The 16042-nt window shown below is 46.7% G+C and overlaps 1 protein-coding gene across 2 annotated transcripts in view; it reads right to left on the reverse strand.

Annotated features, from left to right (window-relative positions):
- The window catches only part of MTMR8 (myotubularin related protein 8), an 84109-nt gene that overhangs the window by 24496 nt on the left and 43571 nt on the right, over nucleotides 1-16042 (reverse strand). For both annotated transcript variants that reach the window (XM_073547569.1, XM_073547568.1), the window contains exon 8: nucleotides 187-296. In XM_073547569.1, coding sequence (XP_073403670.1) covers nucleotides 187-296 — 110 coding nt within the window. The remainder of the gene's footprint in view (nucleotides 1-186; nucleotides 297-16042) is intronic.

Raw genomic sequence — 16042 nt, forward strand, 5'->3', positions numbered from 1 at the left:
GTGAGAAAATTACGGAGCTGGAAAAGGTGAAGAACGGATTATTTTTGATTTTGAATTATGTTTTTAGGTTTCTTCAAAGGTAAGATGACAGTGACCATTAGTATATTGGCAGTTTTAACGTTCACACCATTTATAGCATTTTACATGAAGGTAACACATATGACAAAAGAAAAACACGTAACCTACCTTTGCCAGAAAAACGGCAGCGTCCAATACTGCTTTTATGTGCCGCAGCCAACCGGAGTTTTCCAAGATTGTAAGGAAACTGCTCATGGTCGGATTCTTCAGTTCACAAGCTAAAGGATTAAAAAAAACAAAATTACTATTCACATACTCCTACATAGAGAGGAGATCGAAAGATATAAGACTTCTGGTTTCTAACTTCTCCATCTTAAATTCTTGGTGGCTAGGTCTAGCTTTCTAGAAATCAGTTTGCAGATATTTTAACAAAGCGCAAATTAAAATAAGCAGGGGGCCCCCTGAACTCTGCTCTTGGTTAGTGACCACCATTAGAGAATATTCATACAGCAGCATTTTTCTGTGCCACAAATGCTACGCCAGTCGGGGAAAACGTGTACAATGTGTTAAAAATTTCTTTTAATTTGACAGGCAGACATGGCCACGCACTACCTAAAAACAAACACGCAAAATATTTGCGCAACTCCGTGTTGTGTGCAAAACATATGACTTTTCAAGGCTTTTACACCTTTGTGTTTTCAAAGCCTGAACATGAACATATGGAAAGCTTTTACACAGAAAAGAATCCTTTAACCCTTTTGAGAATTTGCGCTGTGCTTTCTTCTGGCACTTTTTGCACAAAGAATGGATGGTGGAAAAAAATAAACACAATGTGATCATACCCCAGTGGTAGCACAGAGCAATCACTCAAGAAATCTAAATGTTCAACTTTACAGATGCCACCAATGACTTATCCTTGTAAAAAAAAAATAAATAAATAATATATTAGTGTGGTGCACATATTTTACAACTATATGGAGTAGAGGCCAATTTACTATTCCATATACCAAAAATAGTGACATTAATGCTTACCGGCCAAAACAACAACAAAAATACCGTACTCTTGACTTTTATCTAGTGAATGATAAGCTATGTAGCCATGTACTGGAGACATTCCTTGTGTGCAGAATTAGGCACGTGAGCATTTTTCCCATAGCTTCATTTCTATGCAGATTTTCCATCACCAAGCTGTATATATTGGATGAAGCAGATCAGTTGATGTATTTGTGTCATGAAGAGGGTGAGGCCTAAGGATACAACGCCCTTTATAAAAGGTGTGCAGAATTATTAGGCAGCTTGTTTTCGTCGGCCAAAATGGGTCTAAAAAGAGCTTTAACGGACTCTGAAGAGTCAGAAATTCTCACAAGTCTCAGAAGAGGGATGCAGCGCTCTGAAATTGCTAAGATATTGGGGGGGGGGGGGGGGGGGAATCAAAGAACCTATCATTTTGTTGCAAATAGTCAACAGGGTCACGACGAAAAGACGTGTTGAGAAAAAAAAAGACGCCCATTAACTGCCAAGGACTGAAGATTCAAACGTGAAGCGACCAGAAACAAATTTTCCTCCAGTGCGGTCATATTTCACAACTGTAAGGAAAAAGGTGTTTTGTTTGTTAAAATGCCTCATATCTCAATGCACATGGGTATGTAGTAGTAAGATTATTTCTATTTTAATGGAATCTCCAGAACCTCTATGGTGCACTCCGCTCAGATATGCATATCACTTTTTGCTCTTACATGACATATGTGCTTGCACTACTTTAGGCTGCCTTTCTTTGTCATATGCGGTGGTGTGTTTCATCTTTACCCTACCGATCCTTTACCCTGTGTAGGCATTTAGAGTTGATAATTTCTGGTGGAGCATTCCACTCAGACAAATGCCACTTTGCAGTTTCTGTAGGCATCCACAATTTAGGTGGTGCCAGTCCATTTCTTTTTCTAGAAAGTCTAGAACTGAAACCCCCCAGGAGTGCTGAAAAGAACAAGGTGCTAGGAGACATGGCCAAAGCAAGGAAGGCTGAAACCCTACCACCACTGAATGAAACACCGAGGCTGAAATGTCAAGACTGGGCCAAGAAATATCTGCAGACAGAAAGTTCAAAGGTTTTATGGATTGAGGAGTGGAGTGTGACTTGACAAACCAGTGGATGGGGCTGTGGCTGATCAGTAACGGGCACAGACCTCCACTTCAACTCAAATGCCAGGACGGAAGGGGTGGGATATGGCTATGGGCTGGTATTAAAGACGAGCTATTTGGACCTTTTCAGATTGCAGATCAGGGGTGCGGGAACGTCTGGCCCACGGGCCGATATTATCTGGTGCGGTCCGCAGCCACTTTGCCTTTTTTTTTTTTACCGTGGGCCCTTTAATTCTTCAGAGGTGCACGCTGTATTATGTCTGACGTTCTGCATGTCATAGAAGAATGAATGGAGAAAGGCTGAGGTGCTGCTGTAGGAGGACTCGGCGTTGGAGCGAGAGCAAGCAAGATGGAGAGTAGGAAGTCTGTAGGTATGCTGCCGGGCTAGGGAGGGCAGCCGGACTACTAGCTGAGCACAACCGGTGCACTGCGGCGTGTAATGGAGCCGAACCGCCGGTTCTGTAGGGTGTGCTGAGATAATTGTGGCAGTGACTGCTCGGTGCGGAGTGTGACTGGTCCACAGAAGACGGATCATCTGTACTCGTCACCTCCTTGTATCCCTGCTATCACCGAGGTCCTCCAAGCAAGGCCACGCTGCTGGTAGTAATTGGGGGCACCTTATACTGCAGAGGAAATGATGATGGTGGAGGTTCTGCTGTAGCCACTGCATGGTCTCTAGTACAGCAATTCAGCTGCTTAGGTGTAATATTTACAAATGTGTTGGAAGCAAACTACTAATATACAGGGATGTACCCTGCTACTGAGCAGGGATGTACCATCCATGTGTTTTATACCTCAGGCCCCGTGAACCCCCCCATGTGTTTTATACCTCAGGCCCCGTGAACCCCCCCCCATGTGCTGTATACCTCAGGCCCCGTGAACCCCCCCCATGTGCTGTATACCTCAGGCCCCGTGAACCCCCCCATGTGCTGTATACCTCAGGCCCCGTGAACCCCCCCATGTGCTGTATACCTCAGGCCCCGTGAACCCCCCCATGTGCTGTATACCTCAGGCCCCGTGAACCCCCCCATGTGCTGTATACCTCAGGCCCCGTGAACCCCCCCATGTGCTGTATACCTCAGGCCCCGTGAACCCCCCCATGTGCTGTATACCTCAGGCCCCGTGAACCCCCCCATGTGCTGTATACCTCAGGCCCCGTGTACCACCCATGTGCTGTATACCTCAGGCCCCGTGTACTCCCCTGTGCTTTATACCTCAGGCCCTGTGTACCACCCATGTGCTGTATGCCTCAGGCACTGTGTACTCCCAATGTGCTGTATACCTCAGGCCCCAGAAATGGGGTTAATCTGCAGGTTAGTAGCGTTCTGAACCTGCCTGGCTCCTGCATATAAAACCTCACTGCTGGGAGGAAATGAACTCCAATCCTACCGGCAGTGTTCAGTCACGGCTTTGTAAATCTAGAGCAGCGGCTGTAACTGGGCCCCCCCACATAAGGGTTTCAATACAGGGCAGCTGTCAGCCAGTGCAGGAGGCTGCAGTTACAGCCGCTGCTCTCCATACAGAGGGTGGTAACTGAATCCGCAGGGAACCACCTCCATGACGGAAACCATAACGGAAACCATAACACTGCTGGGAAAATTAAAGTTCAGCGGGGTTCAATGTGCAGGTACCGGGCAGGATTCGCTCAAGACTGACTGATGCAAACTTAAAAAACCAGTTGCGAGTAGCAACATCATCAATACCTCCCAACATCGCATGCCTCACCAAAGAGAAGTCATTCCAGCCATCACATTAGGTGGGAGTTATTTAAATGTTTGAATAAATATAGTTGGCTAATGTTTAAGTTAATAATTTTATACGGCCCCTGAACGTTATTATAAAATTCCAAACGGCCCACGGAAGGGGAAAAAAAAAAAAAAAAGAAAAAAAAAGAAAAAAGGTCCCCACCCCTGTTGTAGATGGACTCAAAATCAACTCCCAAACCTACTGACAGGTTTTGTAGGATACTTTCCTCAACAGTGGTACAGGAAAACGTCTGAATCTTTCAAAAAAGCCATGATTTCTGTGAAAAACAGGGCTTCATCACAGCATCGACGTCTCCACTGCTTGCCTGCATAACCTCCATTCTCACCTGTCCTAAACCCTATTGAGAACTTGCTGGGCCTCCATGAATGGATGGGACATTCACAGTGAAGGAAGACAGTCCATCTCTCTGAACAGTGTCTGGGAGGCTGAGGTTGGTGCTGCCCAAAAAGTGGATTGTGAACAGATTGAGAAACTGACAGAGTCCATGAATGGAGTTTATGACTTTTTTCAGAAACAAAGCTTCTCCACTTTCTTCTATGTTACAACCTGTGAAAATCAGATTGCACTTGAATGGCATCCGAGAGCAGTCCTATTTTATTCACAGTCTCATAGAATTGCATTGCAGATTTTGGACAGGGCGCTTGAATCAAAATGGGACATTTCCCACGATTTTCTGTCGACCGGAAAAATGACGAACGAGTGAATCAAGGATAGCACTCTTATGAGAACATCCTACGCATGAATAAGGCCTGATAGTTGCTCAATAGTTCTGTACGCAGATATTCTCCTAAGAAAGATAAAAGCTCACTTTTCACTTTCTTAAATATTCAGGTTTAACCTTTATGAGTGACAGACAGCACTGAAGCTGTTCAATAATATAAATTAATCAAAATACAAATTGCCTACTAACTGTGAACAAAGTGTATATAACAAACACTGCAAACCCAGAATGACAGCCTAATTCGGAGAGAGGGGCCTGAATTCTCCCGCAGACTACATATGTTCAAGTAAAGGATATGATAAAGATATACAATTACGAAAACATGCATATCAGGCAAAACGTCAAACCCACAAACTAAAAACATAACCAACATACATCAATATCGCATTTGATATACAGGACGACTTGTCTTTGTCTCTTAAGCAACGTACCACGTAAGTAGCCCAACGGCCAATAAGCAAGTCTCATTATTGGAATACAATATAGCGGTCTAATAATTAAGCAATAATTCTTAGACTTATCCTCCTATTGAACTCTTGCACTTATCCATTTTTTAGACTGCAGGTGAGTAAAGAGGAAGGACAAAAATCAATATCCATGTTTGTCCCACTTGACTAATGATCATTACTTTCCAAGCCCGATAGATAAAATACGTATAGACAAGGCCTGTAGAATTTTGGGAGCGTCAGGACATTATAATCCTATACTTTCTCGCCTATTTAGCACAGTTGTAGAAGGGTTAAAGGGAAGTAATACGTGGGTTCCTCAAGCCGCACAAAGTCAATATTGTACAACAGACAGAAACCATCAGAGCTCTGGCACTTGTCACGTATACGAGCAATGGGGGTTCACTGTTCATTGCAAGGGCAATTTGTCACAAGTGGTTATTAACCCCTTTACTCCCAAGGGTGGTTTGTACGTTCATGACCAGGCCAATTTTTACAATTCTGACCACTGTCCCTTTACGAGGTAATAACTCTGAAAAGCTTCCATGGATCCCGTTGATTCTGACATTGTTTTCTCATGACATAATTGTACTTCATGTTAGTGGTAAAATATCATTCATGTAACTCGCGTTTATTTGTGAAAAAACTGGAAATTTGGAGAAAATTTCGCAATTTTCCAACTTTGAATTTTTATGTCCTTAAATCACAGAGATACGGCACACAAAAAACTTAAGTAACATTTCCCACATGTTTACTTTACATCAGCACAATTTTGGAAGCAAATTTTTTTTTTCTTAGGAAGTTATAAGGGTTAAAAGTTGACCAGTGATTTCTCATTTTTACAACACCATTTTTTTTTTTTTTTTTTTTTTTTTAGGGACCACATCACATTTGAAGCCACTTTGAGGGGTCTATATGATAGAAAATACCCAAAAGTGACACCATTCTAAAAACTGCACCCCTCAAGGTGCTCAAAACCACATTCAAGAAGTTTATTAACCCTTCAGGTGCTTCACAGGAATTTTTTGAATGTTTAAAAAAAAATTAACATTTAACTTTTTTTTCACAAAAAAAATTACTCCAGGTCCAATTTTTTTTTTTTTTTTTAACCAAGGATAACAGGAGAAATTGGACCATAAAAGTTATTGTGCAATTTGTCCTGAGTACGCCGATACCTGATATGTGGGGGGAACCACTGTTTCAGCACATGGCAGAGCTCAGAAGGGAAGGAGCGCCGTTTGACTTTTTCAACGCAAAATTGGCTGGAATTCAGATCAGACGCCATGTCCCACGTGAAGAGTCCCTGATGTGCCTAAACAGTGGAAACCCCCCACAAATGGCACCATTTTGGAAACTAGACACCCCCAAGGAACTTATCTAGATGTGTGGTGAGAACTTTGAACCCCCAAGGGCTTCACAGACGTTTATAACGCCCAGGTGTGAAAATAAAAATAAATTTTTTCCACAAACATGATCTTTTAGTCACCAATTTTTTTTATTTTCTCAAGGGTAACAGGAGAAATTGGACACCAAAAGTTGTTGTCCAATTTGTCCTGCGTATGCTGATGCCCCATATGTGGGGGTAAAACACTGTTTGGGCACATGGCAGAGCTTAGACGGGAAGGAGCGCAGTTTGATGCAAAATTGGCTGGAATTGAGATCGGACACCATGTCACGTTTGGAGAGCCCCTGATGTGCCTAAACAGTGGAAACCCCACACAAGTGATCCCATTTTGGAAACTAGACCCCCCCCTCAAAGAACTTATCTAGATATGTGGTGAGAACTTTGAACCCCCAAGAGCTTCACAGAAGTTTATAGCATACAGCCATACAATTAAAAAAAAACAAACATTTTTTCCAAAAATAATGATCTTTTCATCCCCAATTTTTATTTTCCCAAGGGAAACAGGACCCCAAAAGTTATTGTGCAATTTGTCCTGAGTACGCTGATACCACATATGTGGGGATAATCCACTGTTTGGGAGCATGGCAGAGCTCGGAAGGGAATGAGCGCCGTTTGACTTTTTCAACGCAAAATTGGCTTAACGCCATATCGCATTTGGAGAGCCCCTGATGTGGCTAAACTGTGGAAACCCACAACAAGTGACCCCATTTTGGAAACTAGACCCCCCCAAGAAATTATCTAGATGTGTGGTGAGCACTTTGAACCCCCAAGTGCTTCACAGAAGTTAATAATGTAGAGCCGTAAAAAAATATATATTTTTTTTTTCCCACAAAAATGGTATTTTTGCCCCCAATTTTTTATTTTCCCCAAGGGTAACAGGAGAAATTGGACCCCAAAAGTGGTTGTGCAATTTGTCCTGAGTAGGCTGATACCCCATATGTGGGGGTAAACCACTGTTTGGGCGCATGATAGAGCTTGGAAGGGAAGGCACATTGTTTGACTTTTTCAAAGCAGAATTGGCTGGAATTGAGATCAGATGCCATGTTGTGTTTGGAGAGCCCCTGATGTGCCTAAACAGTGGAAACCCCCCAATTCTAACTCCAACCCTAACCCCAACACAACCCTAACCCTAATCTCAGCCCTAGCCCTAACCCAAAAATGGAAATAAATTAAACTAAAAAAAAGTATTATTTTTCCCTAACTAAGTGGGTGATAAAGGGGAATTTGACTTACTATTTATGGCGGGTTTTCATGTTTGGCAGCTGTCATACACTAAAAGACGCTTTTTATTGTAAAAATAGTTTTTGCATCACCACATTTTGAGAGCTATAATTTTTCCATATTTTGACCCACAGAGTCATGTGAGGTCTTATTTTTTGCGGGACGAGTCGACGTTTTTATTGGTACCATTTTCGGGCAAGTGACATTTTTTGATCGCTTTTTATTCCAATTTTTGGGACGCAGAATTAACAAAAACCAGCATCTCATGAATTTCCTTTTTTTGTGGGGGGGGGGGCAGAGGGAGGGTATTTACACCGTTCCGCGTGTGGTAAAGTTGATAAAGCGGTTTTATTCTTCGGGTCAGTACGATTACAGCGATACCTCATTTATATCTTTTTTATGTTTTGGTGATTTTATACAATAAAATAGGGATTTTTGTGTACTCACTGTAAAACCCTTTTCTCCGAGCCAATCATTGAGGGACACAGACAGTGGGTGTTATGCTGCTGGCCACTAGGAGGACACTAAGTAGACCAGAAAAAAGAGTTAGCTCCTCCCCTTGAGTATACACCCTCTCGCTGGCTGAGATTTCTCCAGTTCGGTGAAAAAAGCAGGAGCATAAACAGTCAACAATAACCATAACTATGTCAAAACCTAAGAATGCTACAGTGAGCCAATAGGCCAAACAGGGTGGGTGCTGTGTCCCCCAATGATTGGCTCAGAGAAAAGAATTTTATGGCGAGTACACAAAAATCCCTTCTCCTACGCCTCATTGGGGGAACACAGATAGTGGGACGTCCTAAAGCAGTCCCTGGGTGGGGAGCATACATCTGCTAATACCCCATGTACCACTGAGTCAACACTGAGGTACTGCCGATTGCAGGCTGTGTCTACCGAGAGCTGCATCCGCAGAGGCCTGAGAATTAGGCAATGTTTGTAAAGGTAAGCAGGCTGGACCAAGTCGCAGCCTTGTGGACAGGCCTGAGAATGAATTTAGTAATGTTTTGTAAAAGTATGCAGACTGGACCAAGTCGCAGCCTTGCAGACCTGTTCTGCCGAGGCCTGGTGCCAAATGGCCCAAGAGGCGCCCACTGACCGGGTAGAGTGCGCCTTAAACTCCGCTGGGACAGGCGTGTTCCTGACATGGTAGGATTCCTGAATCGCCAAGCGAATCCACCTGGCTAGTGTTGCTTTTGACGCGGCTAGACCCTTCCTATGCCCCTCTGGAAGCATGAACAAGGCATCTGACTTGTGGAAGGGAGCCATCCGCGAGATGTACCATCTCAACGCCCTAACCAAATCCAGGGTGTGGAGGGCCTTTTCAATGCGATGGACTCACAAAAGGAAGGCAAAACAATTTCCTCGTTGAGATGGAAAGAGGAGATGACCTTAGGCAGGAAGGACGGGGGACATCCTGAGAACTAACTTGTCCTGATGAAAATTCAGAAACAGAACGGCAGGACAGGGCTGCCAATTCCAAAACTTGTCTGATTGACGTAATTGCCACTAGAAAGACCACCTTCCAAGAGAGGACGGTTAGTGACTCGTCCTGCAGCAGTTCGAAAGGAGCCTTCTGTAAGGCCTCAAGAACCAGGTTAATGTCCCATGATTCCAATGGCCTTCTATAAGGAGGCGCCACGTGGGAAACTCCCTGAATGAACGTCTTGACCTGAAGTTTGGTGGCAATTTTGCGTTGGAAAAGCACTGACAAGGTCGAAATTTGGCCCTTGAGCGAGCTAAGCGCGAGGCCTGATTTTAATCCGGATTGAAGGAATTCCAATATGGCCAGAATGGAAAACACCAGAGGTGATCGACCATGATCCTTGCACCACGAAAAGAAGGTTTTCCAGGTACGGTGATAGATATGCATGGACACAGGCTTCCTAGCACTAATCATGGTGGAAATCACTTCGTGAGAGAACCCAGCATGTGCTAAAAACCAGGATTCAAAGGCCACGTCGTCAAAGACAGGGCCCTGGAGTTCTGGTGGTAACTCGGGCCCTGTGAGTAGTTCCATGCGATCTGGAAGGCGCCAGGAGATGTCGGCGACTAGTTGTATCAGTTCTGCATACCATGCTCGGCGTGGCCAATCTAGCGTGACTAGGATCACTGGTACTCCCTCCGCTCTGATCTTCTTGATGACCCTCGGAAGCAAGGGAAGAGGGGGGGGGGGGGGGGAACCGGTGCCATAGCAGAACTAGGGCGGCCGCTCGGATGGCGCATGGATCGGGCAATGAACCGAGGAACCCCGTTTAGTCTTGAGGCCATGAGATCCACGTCCGGAGTCCCCCAACGATGACTAATCTGCTGAAAGACTTCCGGATGAAGAGACCACTCTCCTGAGGCAATGCCTTGGCGACTGAGAAAATCTGCCGCCCAATTTTCTACGTCCGGGATGTGGATTGCTGAGATGGGCAAATGGTTGGTCTCGGCCCAATGGAAGATGTGACTCACTTAGTGCATGGCCATCCTGCTCCAGGTACCTCCCTGGTGGTTGATATATGCTACAGCCGTGGCGTTGTCGGATTGGATCCTGATGGGCTGACCTGCGAGGAGATGGTGGAAACTCCGTATAGCTAATCTGATCGCTCGCATCTCCAAAATGTTGATGGGGAGACGTGACTCTTGGGTTGACCAACGACCCTGTGCCGTGTGGTGACAAAAGACCGCACCCCAGCCGAGAAGACTTGCGTCGGTGGTTACTACCAACCATCTTACTGGGAGAAAAGACCTCCCTTGATTCAGGAAGGACCTCAGTGTCCACCACCTGAGGGCTTGCCTGACCCGCAGGGACAGAAGGATCCGACGGTCCAGAGAGAATGGGTTCTTGTTCCAAGCCAACAGCAACGCATGTTGTAAGGGACGGAGGTGGAACTGTGCAAATGGAACTGTTTCCATTGCTGCCTCCATCTTTCCGAGAACTCTCATGCTGAAACGAATGGAGTGAGAAACCGGTCGGGAAAGAGTCCGCGCTGCCTGTTGTAAGGCTTGGGTCTTTTCTGGAGGGAGAATGACCAACCCGCGGGAAGTGTCCAAGATCATTCCTAAAAAGGAAGTCTGCTGAGCCGGTTTTGGGAAAGACTTTTCGAAGTTTCTTCCACCCCAGGCGAGAAAGTGTATTTACTGTTATATCCACAGATTCCTCGCAGGCTGGAAGGGACGGACCCTTGATGAGCAGGTCGTCCAGATACGGTAACACCACCACTCCCCGAGAGTGGAGAATGGCCATGACAGCCGCCATGACCTTGGTAAAGACCCTGGGGGCGGTGGCGAGTCCGAAGGGCAAGGCAACGAACTGGAAGTGTTCCTCGTGAATTGCAAAACGCAGGAACTGCTGGTGGGACGGGCAGAACGGAATGCGAAGGTAAGCGTCCTTGATGTCGATGGATGCTAGGAACTCTACTTTTTCCATGGAAGCGACAACTGATTGGAGAGATTCCATTCGGAATTGCTGTACCCTGACAAACTGATTTAACAGTTTGAGATCCAGAATGGGTTGCATCATCCCGTCCTTTTTTGGAACCACAAAAAGGTTTGAATAAAATCCCCTGAACCATTCGTGATGAGGGACCGGAATGATGACTCTGCCCCTTAGCAGAGCCTGAACAGCCCGAAGGAAGGCTCTTGTCTTTTTCTTGGGGGGAGAGGAAAGGAAAAACCGAGTTGGAGGGGGAGAATAAAATTGTATCTTGTATCCGGAGGACACCAGCTCCCTGACCCACTTGTTGTGGACGACCGCAAGCCAGGTGTGGCTGAAGGAAAGTAGGCGAACGACAACTGTCAGTGTCCACCGGATACCGCAACAAGTCATTGGGTAGATCTATTAGATCTGGCTCCCCTAGATCCAGAAGCCCAAGGCCTGGGTTTCCAAGAGCAGATAGGTCTGTATGAAACCTGGGAGCCTGTGTCTCCGCGCGGGGACCGACCTGATCTGGAAGAGAAGGTAGAGGAGGACCAACCGGAATTGTTGCGAAAAGATCGAAAACGCGTCGGCTGTTGGTTGCGAAACGGCTGAACAGCCATTTGTTGAGGAAGGAATTTACTTTTCACCCCCCAGTAGTATCAGAAATGAGATGGTCCAGTTTCTCTCCAAAAAGATGACCCGTTTGAAAGGGAAGAGAAGTCAACGATCTTTTAGATGTGGCATCCGCCCGCCAGCCGCGGAGCCATAGGGCTCTTCTAATGGAGATCGCAATAGCGGCAGTTTGAGCCGCGCAATTGGCGGCATCAAAAATCGTAGTTACTTAACGTTAACGGTATTTCTCTAATCCCATGACGGCACCACAGAGAGAGAGGGGATCCGCCCCACGGGGACAGGAAACCTACCGAGAAAAAGGCGGTACCTCTCTCCCGCATCAGTTGTTTTACAGAGCATTAATGGAACTTCAGCCTAATACTAAAGGTACTGTCACACTTAGCGATGTACCAGCGATATGACGCGGTCAGGATCGCTGGTTCATCGCTAAGTGGTCGCTAGTGAGCTGCCACACAGGCAGTTCTCACCAGCGACATCGCTGGGGACGGGGGTCGCTACTTACCCGTCACACTAGGCGATCCTGACGTCCTCCCGCCCGCGTCCACGCTCGTCGTTCGTCTCTCCACAGGAAGCGCCGCAGGAAGCTGACGACGAGAAGCGGTCCAGGACGTTCTCGCACGATCACCGATAACCAGCAGGGGAGCCGGTCGTAGGTAAGTATCACACAGCGACGTCGCTAGCAATATCGCTATAACGTCACAAGTTATAGCGATATTGCTAGCGATATCGCTTAGTGTGACAGTACCTTAACACAACACTTTAAGAAAAGGGAATATCTATAATTATTAAACTGCGTAGAGGAGACACCACGTGACTTTCTGACCATATTTACAATAAGTGCACACCCCACGGGTGTAGGAAGGGAATATAAGGGTGCCGTCATGAGATCAGAGAAATACCGTTAACGGTAAGTAACTACGATTTTCTCCTTCCTCCATGACGGCACCACGGAGAGAATTGCAGAGACTATTAGGGGGGGGACCACTGCCTCCAGCACCCTTCTACCAAAGGTTAGATCTGAGGAGGTGGCTAGGTCCAGCTGATAGTGGTTGAAGAAAGTTGAAGGAGAGGACCAAGTAGTGGCTCTACATATCTGCTCAATGGAGACGCCTGCTCTTTCTGCCCAGGAAGTTGACACCGCTCTTGTGGAATGGGCCGTTATTCTGCCTGGGATGTCCGCGCCTTTTGACGAGTACAACAAGGTGATGGCACCTCGCCAGCGTGCTCTTTGATGCCTTTCTTTGGCCCCTGGAAGCAGACAAAAAGAGACCTATCCTTCCTACACTCCCTGGTTGCCGCTAAGTATTTCATTAGGCATCTACTGACATCTAATGTGTGCAAGGTCTCTTCTCCTTTGTTTTTGGGATTGGGGCAAAAGGAGGGGTGGGAGATTTCCTGAGTTCTGTGGAATTGGGACGCTACCTTCGGCAGATAGGGTGGTACTTAGGACAGACCCAGCCTGTCATCCAGAATCTTTGTGAATGGAGGAAAGGCTGACAGGGCCTGGATGTCACTAATTCCACGGGCCGATGTGAGGGCTACCAAGAGGGAGGTCTTGAGAGATTAATTTTAGCGGTGCTTCCTGCAAAGGCTCAAAGGGGTGCTTGGTCAGGGCTGAGAGTACCAAGTTTAGATCCCAGGGAGGGGTGTTTAGGGAAGACACAGGACTGGATCTACTGACTGCATAAATGAACCTGGACACCCAACGATTCCCTGCCAAGTCAAAGTTGTATAGGGCCCCCAGGGCTGCCACTTGAACCTTTAGTGTGCTGGTAGCTAGGCCTTGCTCTAAGCCCCTTTGTAGGAACTCTAAGATCTTTGATATGGGTACCTTCCCCTTTAAACTAGCCTTTGATACTGAAAGGAACTTCCTCCAGACCCTCCCGTACTGTCTAGTGGTTAACGGCTTCCTGCTTCGTAGTAGCGTGGATACAAAATTTTGGGAGAAGCCTCTGTTGATTAATAGAGCCCTTTCAAATTCCAGGACGTCATATGTAGGTTCTCCGCCTGAGGGTGCAGTACTGGGCCCTGGGAGAGTAAGTTCGGGATATCTGGGAGGACCCAAGGATCGGAGATGGACATTCTCCTCAACCAAGAGAACCACGTCCTTCTCGGCCAGAAGGGGGCTATTAATATTACCCTTGCTTTGTCCTCCCGAATCTTCCTCAGAACTGATGGAATTAAGGCTATTGGCGGGAACGCATATGCAGGGGGAAAGTGCCAGGGGATCATAAGGGCGTCCGGGGCTATCGGGTCCCCGGATGGGTCTATGGAACAGAATGTTTTCACTTTTCGATTCGATCTTGTTGGCGAATAGGTCTATGTAGGGTTTCTCCCCATAGCTTTGTGATCTAAATGAAAACTTCCTGGTTCAGCTCCCATTCGCCCTGTCTCAGCTGTGTGCGACTTAAAAAGTCTGCCATCACATTGTCTGACCCTTTTATGTGTAATGCCGTCAGTGAGCCTAGGTTCCCCTCTGCAAAGTGGAAAATTGACTGTCACTTCCGTAAGGGTACGGGATCTCGTGCCCCCCTGATGATTTAAGTAAGCAACTACAGTGCTGTTGTCCGAGAACACTCTTACGTGGTGGCCTCTGACGGAGTTTAGAAAAAACAGGAGGGCGCGCTTCACAGCTAATAGCTCCTTCATATTCGAGGAGGCTGTTTTTTCGTTTTCTGTCCAGGCTCCTTGTGCTACCTGGCTGTCCCAGTGAGCCCCCCACCCCCTGGGGCTTGCGTCTGTAGTAAGGATCTGAGAGACCGGTATCACCCAAGGAACCCCCCTGGATAGGTTGGTTTCGTCCACCACTGTAGAGAGCGAGCTGTTACGGATGAGATGTTTAACTGCCCTTCTAAAATTCCCACCTCTAGTATCTCCCACTGGAGATCTCTTGTATGAGCTTGGGCCCACTGGACAGCTGGTAGGCAGGCTGTCATTGAGCCGAGCAAGGACATGGCCTTCCTGAGTGTCATTAGTGTCCGTGTCATTGCTTCTGTTACTAGCTGTTCTATGTGTAGCCTTTTCCCTTCGGGGAGGCGGCACTCCTGCCTGATGGAATCTATGGTTATGCCCAAATATTCTTGCACTTGGCTCGGAATTAACCGAGATTTCGTAGGTTCAGCAGCCATCCTAGGTTGGACAAAGATTTCATAGTCTGGTTCAACTGGTCTCTGCAATGACCGGGGGAGTTGCCTACTACTAGGAAGTCGTCCAAGTATGGGACTATTAGGACGTCCTGTTCTCTCAAGTGTGCCATAACCTCCGATGTGATTTTCATGAATACTCTCGGTGCGATGGCCAGCCCGAATGGGAGGGCTTTGAATTGGTAGTGCTTTATTTCTCCATCTATTGTGACTGCTATTCTGAGAAACCGGCGGTAGTCCGTGTGTATGGGGAAGTGATAGTATGCGTCTTTCAAGTCGAGTAGCGTCATGTAACAATCTGGAAACAATATCTTTAATACAGATTTTATTGTTTCCATCTTGAATGGAGGAATCACTAGGCATTTGTTTAACCTTTTTAGGTTCACTATCGTCCTGACCGTCCCATCTGGTTTCTTTCGCAAGAAGATAGGGGAATAGAAGCCTTCTCCTTTTTCTTGGTGGGGAACCTCCTGCAACACTACTTTCTCCACCAGGGTCTGAATCTCTTGTTGTACTGCAACTTGCTCTTCTATCGACTGCCTCTGTGGGGTCACTACGAAAGAGGGCTTGGGTGAGGTGTGGAATTTTAATTTGAGACCTGTTTCTACGATGCTTAGGATCCAGGAACTGCTTGATATCTTTTCCCAGGTCGGGAAGAAGAGGCTCAATCTTCCCCCTACCTGGGAGACACCTTCATTGGGGTTGCTTCTTGTCTGCCGGTTTCCCGAACATGAACCCCTTCCCTTTGCCTCTTCTATCTTCTCACTTGTCCTGGGAGTTTTTAGGTGGCTTCCTTTGGATAAATTTCCTGCTCCGAAACCGTTTGAAGGGGAAATTGTCCAGTGTAGACCCGAAAAGGAATTCACCTTCACAGGGGATGGAGCACAACTTAGTTTTTGTTTGCAGGTCTCCCGTCCAGCACTTGAGCCATAGAGCCCTTCGTGCTGCATTTGAGAATGAGGCTGCCCTGGCTGTCAACCTGATTGAATCCGCGGATGCGTCCGCTAGAAATGCCGCTGCTCCTCATTAACGGGACGGAGTCCAGGATTGCTCCCCTTGGCGTTTTGTTCCTTAGTTGGTCGTCCAGCCACACCATCAGGGCTCTGGCTGTGCAAGTGGCAGCTATAGCGGGTTTTAGTCCACCTTCGG

Source organism: Dendrobates tinctorius, unplaced genomic scaffold (genome assembly GCF_039654945.1).
Source record: "Dendrobates tinctorius isolate UK_male_01 unplaced genomic scaffold, ASM3965494v1 ptg000154l, whole genome shotgun sequence".
Classification (NCBI taxonomy): domain Eukaryota; kingdom Metazoa; phylum Chordata; class Amphibia; order Anura; family Dendrobatidae; genus Dendrobates; species Dendrobates tinctorius.